General features: G+C 36.7%; 3 protein-coding genes across 4 annotated transcripts; 2 read left to right on the top strand and 1 right to left on the bottom strand.

Moving 5' to 3' along the window:
• The first annotated feature begins 101 nt into the window (after positions 1–101).
• On the top strand, positions 102–13,534 carry LOC114539315 (nuclear envelope integral membrane protein 1-like). 2 transcript variants are annotated; one of them, XM_028559939.1, is made up of 10 exons: positions 102–246; positions 8,146–8,202; positions 8,287–8,461; positions 9,279–9,439; positions 9,605–9,689; positions 10,383–10,476; positions 10,684–10,816; positions 11,482–11,695; positions 11,794–11,967; positions 12,381–13,534. In XM_028559939.1, exons 1-10 carry the CDS (start codon positions 174–176, stop codon positions 12,553–12,555), a joined length of 1,341 nt encoding a protein of 446 aa, XP_028415740.1. In that variant the 5' UTR covers positions 102–173; the 3' UTR covers positions 12,556–13,534. The 2 variants fall into 2 exon arrangements, with proteins under 2 accessions (XP_028415740.1, XP_028415741.1); XM_028559940.1 differs by lacking the exon at positions 8,146–8,202 and having other exon boundaries at positions 12,381–13,532.
• A 528-nt stretch (positions 13,535–14,062) lies between these two features.
• Positions 14,063–14,951, top strand: LOC114539332. The gene is made up of 3 exons (XM_028559959.1): positions 14,063–14,223; positions 14,422–14,511; positions 14,930–14,951. Exons 1-3 carry the CDS (start codon positions 14,063–14,065, stop codon positions 14,949–14,951), a joined length of 273 nt encoding a protein of 90 aa, XP_028415760.1.
• Positions 14,952–15,299: 348 nt separating this feature from the next.
• Positions 15,300–17,676, bottom strand: LOC114539318 (cuticle collagen 2-like). Its single transcript, XM_028559945.1, has 3 exons — positions 17,584–17,676; positions 16,466–16,550; positions 15,300–15,846 (listed from the first exon to the last, which is right to left on the bottom strand). Exons 2-3 carry the CDS (start codon positions 16,536–16,538, stop codon positions 15,413–15,415), a joined length of 507 nt encoding a protein of 168 aa, XP_028415746.1. The 5' UTR covers positions 16,539–16,550; positions 17,584–17,676; the 3' UTR covers positions 15,300–15,412.
• Positions 17,677–19,771: the final 2,095 nt, after the last annotated feature.

The following is a 19,771-nucleotide window of genomic DNA, read 5'->3' as shown; positions in this document are numbered from 1 at the left end:
GGCTGAGCAAGAAATGCTAGAAATAGCCCGTGAAACATCCGGTTTGCGGTAATCACTCGACACAAATTCATGTACTTAATGTACTTAAGGTCAAACCGACTCGAACTCAAACGAGCGACAGGAGGAAAACTGGAGGATTTCCAACTAGACAAATTCTATATTCTCATAGAAGGATGATTTTGATTGTAATATTTTTCCTTCTGTCTATTCCAAAACTTCCCGTTGCCTTGTCATCGGCTGGAGAGTGTAAGTATACTAAAATATGTGTATTATGAACTGAATTGTTTATATATTAAATTGCGTTTTATACATTTGTGGAAATATTTGCTCGAGTAATTTATATGCAGCCAGGAAATTGAAACAGCATTCACTCTTGCACTATGTTCAAAATCAAAGAGAATTTAAATTAACACTATAAAATATATACACGCAATAATACGCTAAATATTCGATAAATATATAAATAAATATTTAACAATTAGTCGCCGAAGGCGAGGTGATTACAAGCCTATATTCACTGAGCCGAAGGCGAAGTGAATATAGACTTGTAATCACCGAGCCTGAGGCGACTAATTGTTTTAGTATAATTTCAGTATTGAAAAAGTTTTATTTATAAATACAACTGATACACGTGTTTATTTTATGAATATAATTTTGATTTTGAGTATTTTCAGCCATGTTTTTTTGGGGAAAAGCAATAGTTACTGCTCAAACTGCTCTGAGCAGTAACTATTGCCTCAGAGTTACTGCTGAGGGAGCCAATCAGAATGCTCAAAGGCCATTTTTCAATACTGAAAATATACTAAATATATATATTCCACTTTGCAAATTTTTGAACCTGGCACAAATTTCCTTGTAATTGGCTGAAAAAACACTGTGTGACACAACTAAATGAAATTAAGATTATATTATGTAATTGGTAATTGCTATTGGTACACCCTCTCCCAGCTGCCTTACTTCCTTTACCCTTGCTGGAGGACACAAGATTCTAATTACATGTTATTATAAACAAAGGTTTAGGGTTGACTAAGGGTGAACAGCAGCGTACGACTACGAGAGATGATAATTGGGGGAGGGGGCACATATTCATGTATTCATGTTGTGCAAGATTAATTTCTTTTCAAATCCATTGTCTTTACAGGTCTGTTAACATGAATATATGAATATGAGGGTGAAATTATTCATTTTGAAAGGAATTATAATTAATTACATAATTAATATATATAGCGAGACTTCTGTTTCCAGTAGAGAGCGAAAAAGGTTTTGCGATAGTTTGTTAAACAAAGAGAGTATATTAAAGGGTTATATAAATAACAATTTGGGGGCTATGAATGGTTGCATAACTTATATAACATGACATCAAATGAATGATTGCATCCCCTGTATCAGAAGCGAGACTTTTTCCAGTAGAGAGCAAAAAAGGTTTTGCAATAGTTTGCTAAAGAAGAGAGTATATTAAAAGGTTCATTGCAAAGGTACAATTAAAAAATGCGTGTAATAATCGTTGACCGTAACTTTCTTCTTTCTTCAAAATCCTGCACGCAATTAAGAAAGGAACAGTGCCGATCACAGCAATAAACGCCAGGAGAAGTATTTTATTTAAGAACTTCTTCTCCCTCGAGCTCAACGCACGAACTTGTCTCGAGGCATGTAATTATTATGCGAGGCTAGTTTTCGTGCTTGCTTCCGCGAGAGGTCAGGACATACAGCGAGCCTGTGACGAACATCATTATCATTCCCGTATGAAGATATTTAGAATCAACCTCGTATGACGCAATGGATTCAGCAGATAAGAACTGTTTCACGGTATGCCATAAGACACGTAACTTTCGTTATTTCGAATATTGCTACGAGGAACGAGGGATATAATCAGGTTTCTGATTTGTGAAACATACCAGTGGAGTTCATTAAGATAATGATGTTTGAATGGAAAAGCAACCATCAGGAACTTGTCTGTGGCTGTTAATTGAGACGATCGATGCCATAGATACACACATACACAATGTAGAACGCCAAATAATGAAGAAGCTCTAGTGTACTTTTGATATTTCGAATATTGCTACGCTCGAGGGATATAATCAGGTCGGAGGCGCCGAGATTAGTAACGAAGTACGTCGCAGAATTTCTGGATCTTTAAGAAAGCCGATCAAAAGTAGCAAATGGAAAATGATACCGCAGAAGCATATGATATATCTCAGTAAGTCCCTGAAATTGAAGTCAAAATTCATCTTGCATGAGTCAGCATGACTTCTAATTTCGAAGTGTCAACCTTCTGATGCGCAGTGAAAATGCTGCAATTATAGCCTGCTGCTCGCAGACTGATTAATGTCTTCCTGCAAGAATAATTACTTTACTTTCTGTTTGAACAAGTTGTAAGTTTTAAATTTATTTATATTTTTATTCGCTGAATGAAATTGAAAATGGTATTCGACGAATTAACGAACGAAAAATGAACGTTTTAATGCCAAGAATATATCACATTATCATTTTAACATTAGTAGCTAAAAATTTTAAGGTGTCGAATATTATACGGCCATATTTTAATATGTCCAAAATTGTATGTGTACTTCATATGTTATTAATCAAGATAAAGTTTATTAAACGTATGAAGCTATGTTTATTAGATTTTAATTTAGAACTTAAAATGGCTAAAAATACATAGTGAATATCAAAAACGGCGTTTTTTTAGTCACCCTTTCTACCAAAAAAATATTGGACTATCTCGTACCCATAGCTTGCCGCGCCAGCAACTCGAACCCGCGAAAGAGCGCGAAAATAAACTAAACAAAATGGCTCACGGTCACAGCACCGATTTGCTCGTCCCGATGGAAACGTCATGTACACGATAAACTTCGTTTACCCGCTTTATACGTACGTTTCTGATGTCTTTAAATGTGTAATCAAAACAATTACTGCATGAGTTCGCCTTTTGCTTGATATCAAAAATTATTCAGACCTCGGTCAATGTTAACTGCCTCATCTTCGCTTTGCCTTTGGTAATCAAAATTACGTGTATTTTGCGCTATATGATATTGAGCATGCACTCTCTGATATTTCGTGGACCAAACTACACTATATTTACTGATAATATATATGTATAAGTTGATACATGATAGGTTATATCTGATATCAGAAGACATGCAATCCTCCGTGTTAACTCTTGCTGGTCGTTTCACCCAGCAGGCCCTTCGCTATATTAAGACATGCTTAATATGATGGTTGTTGTCTACATCGATGATCTCAGCGTCTCCGGTACAGTGCACGAAATGCCTTACGATAGTTAGATAAACGCAGTAAATATATCAGAGGATTTACGGCAAAAGTGCAGTAGAATAAAACCTGTAAAAAATTATGAAATATTTCAATGACGGGTTCTAATCCCGTCTTGTAATTTCTCCTCCTGAGAACACTGTGCATGACCAAGTAAGGCGCTATACCAATAACTGTAATGCACGCCACCAAAGCAATGGTGTTCAGGAACCGTCTCTCTCTTGACGTTCGAGCTGCTTGTGTACGATTCGACCCGGCATCCGGGTTGTAGGACTCTAAATTTCTCGCTTGGATTCGCAACGAGCGAGTTGTCATTACGTACAGAAAACCTGTCAAGAGCGAAAATACTACTCCAGCATAAAGTTCCAAGGAACTTGCACCAAATGAAACAATTGGTTGTGAAAAAAAATCATTTATTTTGGCGCTCAAAGGTACAATCCAACACAGTAGCACCCAAAGGCCTATTTTTTTGCCGTTCGTGAAGAATTTGTGTTTAAATGGACAAGCGACGATTAGATATCGATCTAATGCGATCGCAAAAATTGTCACAGTCGACACAGGTATGACTGTATGCCAAATGACAAAAAAAATCCGATGTACCTGCAGTTTGAATAATAGTCCACAGAAACATGTTAGAAGGTCGGAGCACGCCAGGTTTGCCACAAGATATGTTGCTGAGTTTCTAAAGCACTTCAAAGGATCTTTGATAAAAGCAATCAAGAGTAGTGCATTTGAAACGCTGCCGAATGAACAGATAAAATACAGAGGCAGCAGTGTCAAATCGAAATCGAAATCGAAGGTCATTTCCCCCTTTTTTGTTTATTTTTGTGAAGTTATATAATACCGTGAGGCGAGTAAGGAAACTTCGCTGTACGACTGTTTAATTCAGTTTCAGGTTTTCTACACGTACGAATGGTCGAACGAATAACATTGACATATATAAGATAGAATTTTGCATACAACATGTGGCTCAATATACCTTAATTAATGTGTTTACAATTTGTTTGACAAGAATTTTAACATTTTGAAGAAAAATGTAATTTGTGATATTGTGAAATTAATATTTTGCTGGCGTGGAACAATAAATAGTCGGCGATGCATGGCGAGGTATGATAGTATAAAGGTGGCACCGTGGCAGTTGGCAATATATTATTCAATCTACGGTCAGTCAGCAACATCGAACGAGCAACATATATTTTCAGTTATATATTTAATGACTGGATTTATTTAGTGACATATTGTAAATGTAAACCACCTTAAAACCTTGAAGGTTTAATACAGCAACGCACTGGTTGGGGTACACGTTTCCTAAATTCTTTTCCGGCTTGCTGTTTATTATAAAGACAATTAAGATTGCAGATATATGAATTATGAATTGTTATATCGATAAATTGCATGCGGTCCAAGCAACAGCAGTGCCTGGCTGGCCGACTAGCCAATATTGCATATTGGTCTGAGATATTTATTGAGTAATGAAGTCAAAATAACGTATTTTGGTTGTTTAAACGCTACATGCGCGCGTTCACTTTAGAGTGTAGTATTGTGATATTCTAGTTACATATACATATTTCTGGCCACATGATTTCTCATTTGTTTTGCGCACACCGGGCACATTTCCGCGAGGTGACTGAACTTTGCGACACCCTATATTTTTACATTTGTAACCAAATATTATACAAATAATGAATGTTTATGAGTGCAATGGTAAAAATATTTTCACGAGGTGAAAGATGGAATGTTCCATTCAACGAGGCCATAGCCGAGTTGAATGGAACATTCCATCTTTCACCAAGTGAAAATATTTTTACCATTGCACGAATGAAAACATTATCATTATTTGTTTTATATAATACCAAAATAGACTGTCTCGTTTCAAAAATATAATTTATTAAAAAACAAACTGTGTGAGAAGCATTTTGAGGGATGGTATTTACTGAAAGCATTAAGAGTGCAATAGAACAAAATGTATGGTACAATTGCACTCTGGAGAGTGCTATGGAACGCTTTCCATTGCACTCTTGGGAAATGGGACTTTCTATTCAATATCACATGATCGTCATCAACCAATTAAACGCTCTAAATTTAATGGGGCATTATATAAAATTAACTAAGAACCATCATATACACACTAATCTCAGGGCTCTGGCAACCGCCGTACGGGGAGTGTACATGATGATCAAGTTCACCTGTCGAACATGTTCATAACTTGATATTGCACTATGATATTACTTGATATGTTATCAATCCAAATAAAGTTTTTCGAACGTATGCAGTGATGTTTATTAAATTTAAAATCCCATGCACCTGCAAAAATGCACTTGCAATGGTCGCTTCACAAGGTTCGATGAATTGATTCGCCATTTAATCATTTTAAGTTATACCGTAAGTTTTAATATTACTGCATGCATGCGTTTATTAAACTTTTTTGGATACTTAATATATCGAGTAAACGTTTAGTTTTAAGCATATTGAAATATATAGTCACGTAATTAGAATCTCTAAAATTTTGACTGACGAAATAAAAACGTTGAAAAGACTGCATCATGAAATCTTCTGCATTATTTATCCAGTTTTCAATAATTTGTCGAACTTAATACATCTATAACACATATATGTGACATATACAACATATTTGATTACCAAAATTCGTCCATTACGACAGTCTGTTTCATCCGTATTTCTAAGCTATATGATATTGAGCCTTATTTTGTATTTCGTGGACAAAACCACACCATCATTAGCCAGCCACTACTAACAATATATGTATAGGTTGATACATGATAGGTTAGGTAATATCAGAGGCCATCCATCCTTGTTAACTTTGGCTGAGTGGTACTTTCAGCCAGGCCCATCGCTATACTATATAAGATATGCTTATGACGATTGTTTCCTATATCGACTTATCTCAGCGTCTCCAGTAGAGTGCAAGAAATGCTTTACGATAGTTAGATAAACGCAGCAAATATATCAGAGGATTTACGGCGAAAGTGCAGTAGAATAATGCGTGTACAAAAGTATACAATATTTCAATGACTGTTTCTGATCCCGTCTTGTAATTTCTCTCCATTAGAACACTTTGCATGATCAAGAAAGGCGCTATACCAATAACTGTAATGCACGCCACCAAAGCAACGGTGTTCATGAATCTCCTCTCTCTTGACACCCTAGCCGCTTGTGTACGGTTTGACCCGGCATCCGTGTTGTACGACTCTAAATTTTTCGCTTGGGTTCGCAACGAGCGAGTTGTCATTACGTACAGAAATCCTATCAACAACGTTAGTGTCAATCCAGCATAAAGATCCGCGGTATTCTTTGCAAATGAAACCATTGGTTGTGAAAGAAAATAATTTACATAGGAGCTCAAAGGTACAATCCAACAGATTAGCAGCCAAATGCCTATTTTTTTGCCGTTCGTGAAGAATTTATGTTTGAATGGAAAAGCGACCATCAGATATCTATCTAATGCGATCGCAAGAATTGTTGCAATCGATACAGGCACGACTGAACGCCAAATGACAGAAAAGATCCAATGTAACTGCAGTTCGAGTAGTAGTCCAGAGAAACATATTAAAAGGTCGGAGCATGCCAGGTTAGCGACAAGATATGTTGCCGAGTTTCTGAAGCACTTCAAAGGATCTTTGATAAAAGCAATCAGGAGTAGTACATTTGAAATGCTGCCGAATGAACAGATGAGGTACAGAAACAGCAGTGTCAAGTCGAAATCGGAAGTCATTTTTCCCCCGTTTACTGTGTATTTTAGCAAGATAATCAATGATTATACAACAACGTGAAGCGAGTTTGGGATTCTCATTGCACGACTGCTTAATTCAGTTCTTTCAGGTCTTCTACATGTACGATTGATTGTTTTTAATTCTCGAACGTAAGATTGACATGCAGAAAATGGAATTTTCCTTAATCACAATATGTAGTCCAATTAATAAACTTTAATTAATATGTTACAAATGTGTGACACGAACGTTTAAATTTGCAGAAGAAAATTTTGCTTTGAAACCGAAATTATATATGGAAGTCGACATTGTGACCGTATGTATACATGCATTTGCCAATATTATGGAACCTTTAGAGATCCAAAATTTAGCTGGTATAATGGCGATTAATCTGTATATTTTAATGAATGAATGATGCACTGTCATGATGTATAAATATAGTATAATTACTGCTCATAAGACATTTTATTGTTCCGGGGCCGGTTATTCAAGCCGCGTTTGGTTTAAACATCGGTTGAGTTTGAAACGGAAAGCAAAATTATCTATTTATTGACCAACTGAGCTGAAATATTTTCAATTAGAGTGTCCTAAAATATGCATTTCAGCACAATTATAATTAATGCCGATTATAATATGATCACTTCTGATTAGTATTGTCCATGGCTTGTATTTTGTGCGTAGCCGCTGCGCATGCGTCACTATGCTATATAACCGAAATTTGTCCGATTTCTTGTCACGAATTAAAGGGCAATGACGTATCATAACATTTACAGATTTATAACTCACTTTCGCCGCAGAACATCCGTCCTGCACTAGCGTTGCTCAATAGACACTTCCCAAATATCCTTGTGTGCACACAAAATAATAATAGCTTGGAAACGAGGCGGGCAAAAATGTAATCTATTGTTTGTGGAATGGTTTTTATTGCCGGAGAACAGGGAAATGTCTATTCACAGAATATATCATTTGCTAATAAGTTCAGAAAAAGACGTCGAGAGCCAAATGGCGAACGTGAATATTTCGAAAGAATAACCAAGGCGGATTTAGTCCAGCTTGAGGGGATAATTGTTTTAGTATGACGACAATCTTACACTAACTACCAAAATGTTGTAAAGATTCCTCGCTTCTTTCTTGCATTTATGTTCAGTATGTTCTTCAAAATTTCTTGACAACACGACCCGACAGCATTTGAAAAAACCCGTTGGTCAGTATACTACGACGTCGCTTGAACAATCAATGCAAGGCTACGTTGATCCCTTTATAATTCACGGTTCTAATTGTCGTTTAGGTCTCAATATTTTCTTTTTTTCACATCCTTGGGAGTCGTTCCAGTTCAATAGTTCTTCCAAGCCTCTGTGCATCAACGGCCACAAACATAACTCTATTTGGGCAATTTGGGCGGACGTAGAAATAGATATACAGACTGAACCTGAGGATTCGGTGAATGTCGTTTCGGGGAAAAGGTAGTATTCGCCCCTGCATTAATTAATCGAAAGGAGTTACACCCCGTACCAGGGCTGTCGCTAGAAGCTTAATTGGGGAGGGGGGTGCATATTCATTTATTTGTCCTATACCCGACTGATTTCTTTTGTTAACTATCATTGTTTCCACGGTTGTAGAAACATAAATATAATTATGAATATGCACCCCCCAATTAAGCCTTTAGCGACGGCCCTGTCCTGTACAGCCCAGGGTCGCATGCCGTGCTCCGCCCTCCCGCGCGTTCCTTCAGTTCAACACCTTAGACCGGTTGTTTAAAAGCCGGTTAGCTTCACCCTGGGTTAAAGCAAATCTTTACATCGATTTTTTTAATCGCCTGTTTACAAAGTTGAATATCTTTTTCCATAAATATTTTCTGGACAAAAGCCATATTTTGTAAAGGTTTTGAAACGAACAGCGGTTCAGAGGCACTTAAACCAAAACAGTGGATTAAATTTAACCCTGGGTTAATTAGCGCTATCCCAGCTTTGAACAACTGGCCCCTTATCTCTAAAGGCTCGTACCAATTAAGCCGCTTTTTTGGGAAACGACATAAAGACTATAAAAGTTGCATTTAGCTACTATATTGAGTTGCAACGTTCGCGCTTTCATTCCCCATCGATCTGTAAAAGGTAGCTGAATGCAACCTTTACAACCTTCATGGTGTTTTCCAAAAAATCGCCTGTGTATGGAGCTGTTATTTCTATGTGTTTGTTACGATATTTATTTAAAATTATAATGTAGTTCCCTAAAAGCGGGCTCAGGTGCGAGGCTGACCTCTTTTCAATTCGTGTTTTCTAGTTGTAAAGAAGTCAGGGAAAAATTTGTGAGTAGAGCCAATACTTGGTTTCCCATGAACTGGCCGTCATTTGGTAAAACTGGAGGCAGTGTTGTTCTGTCAGTACCTCCCTATGGTAGGAATTGTTATGCAATCTCCACAGAAGGGTATTGGGAAGCCAAAGGTATGCATAATATTCGGCATAACCATGTATATATCATTCTAAAAGAAAACGACGTTGCAATTTTTTATATTTTGCGACCCAAGCATACTACTGGATGAATTGTGTTGTTTCTTCCCTCCAGCAAAGAACAGATTTTTCATCCATGATTGCGTTCTTCATTTTTAGTTACTTCTCATAAAATAAGGATCCAGTATCCTGTCGCGTTGATTTTCGGAATAATTTTGTTCCACAAAGCTGATTTAGTTGCAAGGTATATAGTTTTTGCAATATTATTTTACCACCTTACTGGATGCTGATTGGTTGAGAGGAAGATTATACTAAAGTGCAGTTAATGATTTTTTACCGCAGTTAATGATTTTCCAAAAATAAACAAAATGGCGGAAAATTGTTGCGTAAAATAGGGACAACCGTGAGTGTTAGCGCAATGTTACAAAATGTTTAATGCTTTTTCCACTGCCTGGTCCGTGCTCTCAAGACGCATGTCTGATGTTCGTCCAAACAAAAGTGTTTGAGTCATAATATAATGTTACATGCATTATAGCGTATATACGATGCGACTATACGCATTTTTTTTAAATATGCTATTTCGCTTTGAAGCTAACGTATATATACTCGAAAGGTACGAAAGTTGGACGATTCGAGACCGGGAAGCAAACGAAGTCCAAGCATGCTGGGCACGCCATTTATTCAATTGAACTTACACTTTGCTCGCGTCGGTTTTTAAATAGTCTGGGAAAGTTTTAATATTCTCTATGCACCTCGTCTAACTTGGCGGAAGTTAGGATTTATACCGCTGATATAAAAATATTTTTCAATCCGTGTTTAGTAAAATGTTGCACGTTCGAAGAACTACAGAATTATCATTAATTTTCATCTCTTCATCTCGTAGCTTATAGTATGGCAAATAGATAATACATACACTATTTCTCACGTATTTTTGTAGGAGCGTTTTGTTTTATTACACGGCTGGCGTGTCAATGGGAATGATTATGGCCGTTTTCCTTCTTTTGTTTGTCATTTCAAAGTTTATGCCACAGGTTTGCTAAAGTATGAGTGGGATTAACATGGCCTACGTATAGTTCGTTCCCTATTTATGGGTATACAACAGATATTACTCAGGCACTGGGGGTGCCCCATGTGCTTTTGATGCTAAATTTTTGCATTATTAAATTTTTCCTCGTGATTTAAGTATACATACTGATTACTGTAGTTCTTAAATGTATTCCTCAAATTTTTTTTGCCAGAGAGGCATTGGTTATGTTTTCATGTTTTGTGGTTCCAGCATCGTTCTATATTTCTTTCGTTTCGTAACGGAACTTATCATTAGTGGAAAATTTGCAGACATGAAGATATTTTATGCTTATTTTATATCAGCAGGTAAAGATACAGAAGACATTTGCGCGATTTTGTTAGGTCTACACAGTTGTATAACATGCTTTGAGCTTAGAGTTTACTTCATCATGTTTGACAAACCAGGAACGCAAAAATAAATCCTACAAGAACCATAGCCATTTGACAATAAAAATGCCTTTACATACGGAAACCCTCCTTCTGTTAAATTTGTTCAGTTACAAGAGACTATTCTGGAGGTTATCACCTATAATCACCAAGTTAATGCCTGCCTATGATTATCCTGACTTCTCAGGACTCGAAGTTGTCACTTCTTCGATTTCATTTGTCCCAGGCAACAAATCTTTGAGTACAACCTCTATTTATGCTATGCAGATAAGCGTGTGCAAATTAGTTGTCGTTGATCTCTGGCTACGAGATTTGGCTTATCCAAATGGAAATTTCCCTGAGCCGGAATAGTGAAAAATCTTGCGTGTTTATATCACCTCGACCTAATGAAAAAAATGCTATGTTTTTACAGATTGCAACCCTCAAGGCTTGCATGAATCTATACTTTTGAAAAAGTAAACATCAATTGCATGACTGCTGTCTTCATACAAACAATTTTATATGATTGCATGTTCGGATTCTAAAACTGAGCTATATATGCCCATTTATGAAATATTAACTTTCATACCTTTTTTTTAACATAGCTCTAGTTAGTTTTCTCTATTGTTACTATCGTGGTCCAATTGAGAGCGCCCGTGGCTTGGACATCATGAAGTGGTCTTTGCAATCCGTGGCTTTGTTCATTGTTTACTACAGCATACGATGCGAGGAAATTTCTTTGACTTTCGTTTTAATACTGATCACCACGAGATGGATTTCATTTCTAGGTGCTCGTCATTATGTTCTAACTAGAGGCTGGTAGGTTCAAAATCACAGTATGATATAGTATTCGTTTTAGGTCATTCTTTCTGAGAAAAACGCACCTATTTCACAATCCATGTAAATTTCCATTTCAGGGTTCCATATCGCCTTCAAGCATATTTTCGAAGGCCACGGTTAATTACTATGGAAGAATACGAAAAAGAAGGAATCGAAGAGACTGCTATAGCCTTAAAGGCGTTAAGAGAGTATTGTGAGAGTCCTGAATGCAATACATGGAAGACTGTTTCCAGATTAAAAAATCCGAAAAGGTATTCACGATAAATCAGTTTTTTTACCCTAGGACAATTCTAGTATTTACTGTCATGATATAAAACCTTGAATTAATTATATATAGACCATTATACGCCTCATAGATTATCCCCATGGCCTCCTGCACATACGATTCCTGTTGTGACAGCTTATATATTTACGGGATTTTTTTATTCATTTCCCACACAGGAGCTATAGCCTGTATAATTTGCACCATAAATATTATAAAGGTCAATTTTATTGCACCACGTGGTATATTTGCTCTCATACACATTGTGTGTGGACCTGAATTGGACTTTAAGTTTCCAAACAGTGCAATTTATTTTTTACAGCTTATATACTATATCGATTTCGCTGCGCTAAATATATTCGTCTCCAGTATATGCCTCTAGTTCTAGCGCTTCATTTTCAGGTTCGCATCGTTTATGTACGATGGAGACGATGTTACTCCTGAAGAACGACAGGAATATGACGAGCTCTCATTCGACGGCTATGCGCCTTTCTTAACAAGCGATGAGGATAGTGTAGATGAGTTGACATTATTAGAACAAATGTATCCCGTCGACGGCGAAATCTGCAAGCAATAGCTGGGTAAACCGTTCCGTTCCTACACTACGACGTTCTTCACGCAGAAAGAATAGCAATTCTCAGATGGCTCGATCGCCTCACGTCGTCTTTGCTGTAGTATATGCTATCAGCCTAAATCTATTTTTGCATATAAAATTGCAATTTTGGTATATGTAATTTTTTTTTTAATTTTGTTTTTTGATAGCATTCAAAAAAAGGAAGGATTATATTTTATATTTAAAGTGGAACAAATGTTGCACTCCTGTAAAAATGTTGATACGAATTTTTGTGACTATACGAATCTTTACATCTTGTTTAAAATTTAATATATTAGTTCATTCATTAGTTCATTAGTTCATATTTTGATACTTTGATATTAAGTGCTAAGATTCTGTACTTTAAAAACTAAAAGCCATCACTCAAGCATAACGTTTTTGTATTGCATTGTACCCTGCATTGCCATTGTATATTGTATTGTATTGTTTTCAAACGCAAACTAGACCCTAGTCTAGCAAATTCCACACGAGGGCTAGCGGATAATATTCGAAAAAGATTCATCGTGGTATGCTTTATAGATGATCCAGTTTAAGACCATATTAGGTATATACCTTTGCGAGGTGAGGTACACTCAAAATAGAAAAACAAAATAGCGTGACCGCAATGTTTGCAACAGCAGAGCCAAAAATCGGCGACTGAGTGTGATCAGGCAGAACACGGACCAAGCTCGAATTAAGGCACAGCTGTGCCCTTTCATTGTTATTTTTTTTAATTATTCATCTTATATGGAAGCCATTTCGCTGCCTACACGAGAATTTACTCATTGCTGGCGAAAAAGCCGACGACAAATAAACGCTGCCTAAAAGCAAGATACCGCAAGATTACAGATTGCTATCATTAAAAAAATCCTGATTAACAGAATACGCGCTAGAATAGTATAGCTTGATTAAAAAATTTATAAGTACATGCCGCCTTTAATTACATCTTAATCCATATGGCATATAGGCTATAGCTATGACGAACATCGTTAGAAATTTTGTGCTAAAATGACTAAAATTTGGCATCGTTATCCATCAATTTACAACGGGTTTTGAGGAGAATAGTTTTGGTTGCATTTATTACATTCATATGCATTGCACCAAACGTAATTCTGATGCATATATTCTTAAAATACAAAGAATGCGCATTGATAGGACGCTATAGCCTTAGATGCATTTAGTCAGGTTGCTATAACTTTCGTTGTTCGCAAGAATTGAATTCGTCTTCTGCAATATCATATATATTCATTTATTATTTAATTTATACATACATATATTATTAATAAAAACGATCATTAATAAAGTTTGTTTGTTTACTTTTCCGCTATATATGAAAAAAAATTAATTAAGTATAGGAAGACACACGAAAATATTGCCAAGGGCGGTAAGGTTTGATTAAAAATGCATTTCATCAGGTTGCTATAACTTTCGTCGTTCGCAAGAAATGAATTCGTCTTCTGCAATAATATATATGCATTTTCGATACAGAGATATGCCTATGTACATCATTGGCCTATATGGAGTCGTTTCTCATGTACTACTTTTGATCGCATTTATCAAAGATCCACTGAAGTGCTTCAAGAATTCTGCGACGTATCTCGTCGCCAACCTAGCTGTTTCCGACCTACTGATATCCCTATTTGAACCATATAAGTATTGGATCGCGCATTGGACAATTCTGATGACAATGGAAATACAATTATCTGTTTCCTTGATGACAATTATTTCGATCGCAGCAGATCGGTGCTTGATGGTCACCTACCCTTTTAAACATCATTACATGATGAGGGGCAGGAAAATTATTATATTGTTAACATTCATATGGGTATCTTCTTCTATCTACTCTATCAGAAAATATGTTTCTTCTGAAACTCGGAATGTCTACAATTTCTTAGTCCACTTATATCTCACAGTCGCTATTATCCTGGTCACGAGTATTCTGTATGTGATAACATTCATCTCTCTAAGAAAACAATCAAGGAGAATGGCCTTACGAAATGAAAGTGGCCTTAACCGTTCGCAACAGATTCGTCTTTTGAAAGAAAGACGCTTTATGGGGACGATATTTTTGGTAGCATTCTTTACATTCATAGGCATTGTACCAATCTCAATCCTGATACATGTTATTTTATCACAACGCGGAATGCGCCTTGACGGAACGCTAGACTTGCCCTTGCCTTTGGATGTATTGAATTCTTTCCTCTCAATGCTATTCATGTTAAATTGTGCAAATAATCCTTTAATATATTTCTTGCGTTTGCCAAACTATCGAAAAACCTTTCACTTATTATATTGGAAACGTGCATCTAATTGAAACCTCTACGTTTACGGTCGTTTTGTATTGCGGTGTTTTTTGTAGACAACAACCGCATTCAGATTAAAGGAAACTACCGAAAGCCTGAAAGTTAACGGAAGTCTTGTAAAGATATTAGAATTTTTAATTTGTTGAACATAATTTTAATATGTAGCTACTTCGGCGTGTTTCAAAGCCGAAAAGTGGAGATGTATATTTTGCTGAGAGGAAGATAAAAACAAAATTATTGAAATAGCGTCCTTTGAAGGCAAATAATCTCAGCCCATATAAGAAAAAAAAAATAGGAAGCTCATAAATCAGGATTCCAAAAAGTGTACTTTGGGCTCTGCATTTGCCATCCTAAATTCAGAACTATATATCATATAAAAGCATTGTCTATTACAAGTGTATTATAGAACACAATTTATTATTATTACAGTACTACAAGATAGCGAATTATAACGAAATAGTTACACATGACATGAATGTAATTGCCGTGTCAAATGCTTTGATAAATTCAACACTATATAACCGTTCTTATCCATATGATTATTTCATTCCGTGGCAACATGTCGCAGGACATGACCTGACGCATGTCCTCGCACATACCGGGGCGCATGGTGAAGCCAGTCCTGGGGGACCTTGTGGACCTGGTAGGCCCATTGGACCTTGTGGACCTGGATCACCTGGGGGACCTTGATTACCAGGAGAACCCATTGGCCCAGGTGGACCATCGTTTCCTGGTGGCCCTGCTGGTGCACCGGGCGGTCCTGCAGGACCTGGCGGACCTGGTGGTCCTGGCATTCCAAGTGGGCCTTTGGGACCATCTGGTCCTGGAGCACCAGGAAGACCCATAGGACCATCGAGGCCAGGGGGACCAGGTGGAGCTGGAGGTGCAGGCCGGGCACAACAAACGGGTGTGCAGGCTGGTGCACATATTTGTGGACAGGCGCTTTGGCAGGTGCCTATAGTTCTTTTCAAAGCTATAAAGGCAGAGATTTAAATTAATGGCATCTTGTCAGATTTCTTACTAAAAAGTTGCTTCATACTTTTACTCAGATTGGAAATGTTATTAAACAAATTCGATTCCTTCCGCGATGTTCTTGCGTCTGCTTCTACTGCGAACGCTTTATCTTGAACATGATCTTAGGGGTATAACACGACCTGCTGTTTTGATTTGTGAAAATATTGCTGAAGTCAAAGTAAGAATACTGAAGGTTTAGTATGTTTGTTTTTTATCCAAAAGACATGCGTTCTCCAAGCAATGAATATGAGTTTCCAATACCTAATTTCATTCGAATAATGATCTGCATGCGCCTAATAAATTATATATTAGTCTATAGGATTATAGGTCGCAATATGGAAACTAAGGGATCTAAGGTTTTTATACACTCCTCCCAACATATGATTCTGTTCGGCTGATAACATAATGAATGCAATTCGTATTTTTTGCTAACATCGTGGCATTGTAATTCTTTCTCAGTTTTCGACCAATCAAAACTACAAAGTGTACTTCATCTCTCTCTCTAGCCCTGCTTTCATGTTGAAGCACAGCTATATATATAAAGTCGTTTGCTAATATTATAGCCGCAGGATGTTTACCTGACTTATTCGGTTTTGCGTCAGTAAAAGCCACTATGAGTAGCAACGTTGAGACTAGAACTCTCAAATCCATTTTGTACGGTTTCTGTAAATATAAACAAATAATATGTTTCCATGTGTACGGCATCCCAAGTTAACTCAATTTACAAACAGGAGATGTTTCGGATTTATATTTCTGTAGTGAGCCGACACTTCTGATGCTATAATTTGACCAGACAGCAACGTAAAGAATCGCTGCCCTTCTCATAAGTAACTTTAACAATTTAGGAAGTAATTTAATTTTTCTTTCATTTAACTGGTAATCGCAAAAGTCGGCGACACCCAAACTTGTTGGTGCGTGAAAGGCCTCATTAATACTAGCTAACTACAATGAATCATGCAGGTACAGTTCCATTTATCTGATCTTTTTTGAAAAAGTATGCAATAGGCCATGCAGCGAAACATATCGCGAGTTGAGTTAACTTCAAAAATATCTTATACATGAAACCATTTATCAAGCTGTGAAAGGAATGATTGAAGTTGGAAGTTGATAATCAGGTTTGCTAGGAATTTTGTAGTATTGCTAAACTGTTGAACCTCATGAAAGCTTTCCTGATTGATTCTGTGTGGTGAGTCGAAAACGGGTGGTGCCCGTCACATTGATCAAAAACGCTTCGATCACCGATATTTTGCGAGTTTTGCTGTAAATCTAGTTATACAAACAAAGTTCACGCTTGGGAGCTTTCATCTCCTGTTTCAGTATACGTTAAATTTCATTAAGGTTTTCTAAGTGAGTAATTTTAACTGCTTATAATTTTGCTTAAAGAATATTATTTTAGGAAGATATATAATCACGTCATCTGAAACCCGTTCTGGGGTTATGTAATGTGCCCTTAACATGCAAAAAATTCTGTTTCCAAATTCGGAAATTACGGTATTTCTCTATATAGTGAGCATAAAAAATTCTCATTCCAACTTTTTATGTATGCTGAATCGCGAATGTAATATGACAGCATCAAATAATTTGCCTTTAGTCTTTCTTGTTTGGTTGTATTCCTAAGGGAAATCATGCCACGACAATTTACGGTATTTCACAAATATAATTTATGAAAAAAATTACATATATTTTCAGCACTTACGTGTAGCAAGATAGATTTCTGTACTTCCTTTCTTCTCTCTGGAGTGGGCAAAATAGGTTTCCGTCTCTTTTGAAACTACCCTTTTAAAACTGCTTCGATATCAATCGGTAAGGTCATACTCGAAACACCTCAAGCGTTTCTAACCATTAACGCCGATCAAAGGTGCAACCCGCTCTGAGATGTCAAGGAGAGATAGCAAGCAACATCGTAATTCTGTCCCTTCAATTTTTTCTTCAATTTCGCGCACATCGTCCTAATTTTGGAAATATTTTTTAACGCTGCGACATGCTTAACACTATCACCGTTTCTATTTCTACACGATCACCAATCCTTCTTTTCCACGTTAGCCCTATTTTGATTAATTGGCAAACAAGTATGATGATTTTGTCCACGAGGAACCTGCATGCAAGATAATGAAGTCAGTTGGCATCAAGTATAGCCTAATCGTTTTTAACACTTTTTTATACTTTGTTTCATATGTAATTCTTTCTTTTTCATACACAGTATACGTTATATTGTTACTAAATATACTGCTTATGTTGTTACTAAATATACTGCTAGTCCAGATAACAGAGGGATCCGGATCCTTAATGTAATTTTACGACCATTAAGCAAAACCACGCCAAAACTAATGAGGCGGTGAAAGTTAACGCTATGGAAGAGAAACGTTTACGTATATTAGTTGCACTTCCATTAATCCGCATGTTGTGGGGTATAAAAGCATTTTGAGGTGTCAAACAAGAACTCATGCATCAGGTCTCCGTCTAATGACGAAAATGATTGCAGCATTCCTATTTTACCATAATATATTGGAAGCTTCCGCATAAATGAGTATCTTTAGCATTTTCTTTTCGTCAGGTTTGATCTTCGCCAGGTAGCCAAATCCCATCGCTTCTTTCAACGGACAAAATACTGAGGTCGAATATGACCTTTGTATAACAAAGTCCACGCAGTCACATGCACGCGATCGATGTTTAATTTAATTAAGCAACGGGATTTGATTTAAGCATCATGACATGCAGTTTTACTATAAAACTGCATCTTATCAACTTCTATCCACGCTGATCATACCATACAGTAAAGTAGTACAGTGTTATTTACTTTTAAGAAGTTGAAACGTCGATTCACCGCACAATGTCTGTTAAAATCAATCCCAATTAGTGTAGAACGTTTAATTCCAGTGTGATTGGTCATTGGTTAAGCTACACATTATACTTTGGCGATTTGACTGAAACAGTACAGCGATGTAATCTAATATTTTTTCTAATGACGACGAGCAACGAGTCATATATGAATATCAAGATCTATCGCTAGAAGTTTGCACGTTAGTTTTCATTTGATTGTACGAGCACTGATGATTACAGATTCACTTAATTTTGCTGTTTTAATATTCGTAAGGTCGTGGTATACCTTGAGGAATAACGTCGACACTGAATGTAGATCATGTTAAATATACTGAATATGCCCGCCCTTTAACTGTACTAATTAAAGTGCTTTTTCCACGCAACGTAAAGTAATTTTGAGGTATTGACAGGCACTTGCCGTTGATGGGATGAGTACCAGTCTACCACACAACCGGGAACATATAATTTACTAATTCCAATACATGTTTAATCTTAAGTAACTGGATCTGAAATATATTGGCCATAACTCCTTAACGAGCTATGCAAGCGTTGACGGTCTCGGTTTTCTGTTCTAAGACCTAAATGCCTTGAAGATTGACTTGAAGAGCCTAATTTCGGGAAACAAAGATCAGGAATCAGAACCTAAAGATCTAGAGTTATTTACATGGTCTTGATTTCTTGACCTAAGGCCTAAAATATTTTGAAGATTTAAATCCTTAAAGTATTTTTACGATTCATTCAATCTTGGCTAAGCGGAATCCGCGATGTTTTGCCTGCATGTAATTATTAATTAATCACCCTATAAAACTTCCAACGCGGAATTCTGGTTAATCATAGTAGGTGACACTGTCTAATTGCATGTATTTTATATTTTATCGTAAACATACGTGTACCTTATGCAACAATTACAATATTTCCCCATCGTGACGCTTGTGACTATCGCAATTTGCATTATAAAAAGTAAGATTTCAAGGAACCCAGACCGAACGATATCTAGGCTGCCCTGGTTTTGTGTGTGCTAATGGACATTAGTTTTCAAATTATACAGATTCTGTAAAGCGCTG

This window comes from Dendronephthya gigantea, unplaced genomic scaffold (assembly GCF_004324835.1).
Source record: "Dendronephthya gigantea isolate DGI-Jeju-01 unplaced genomic scaffold, DenGig_1.0 000199F, whole genome shotgun sequence".
Lineage (NCBI taxonomy): Eukaryota > Metazoa > Cnidaria > Anthozoa > Malacalcyonacea > Nephtheidae > Dendronephthya > Dendronephthya gigantea.
Note: the sequence above shows the minus strand (reverse complement) of the source record. Positions and strands in the feature narration are given on the sequence as shown.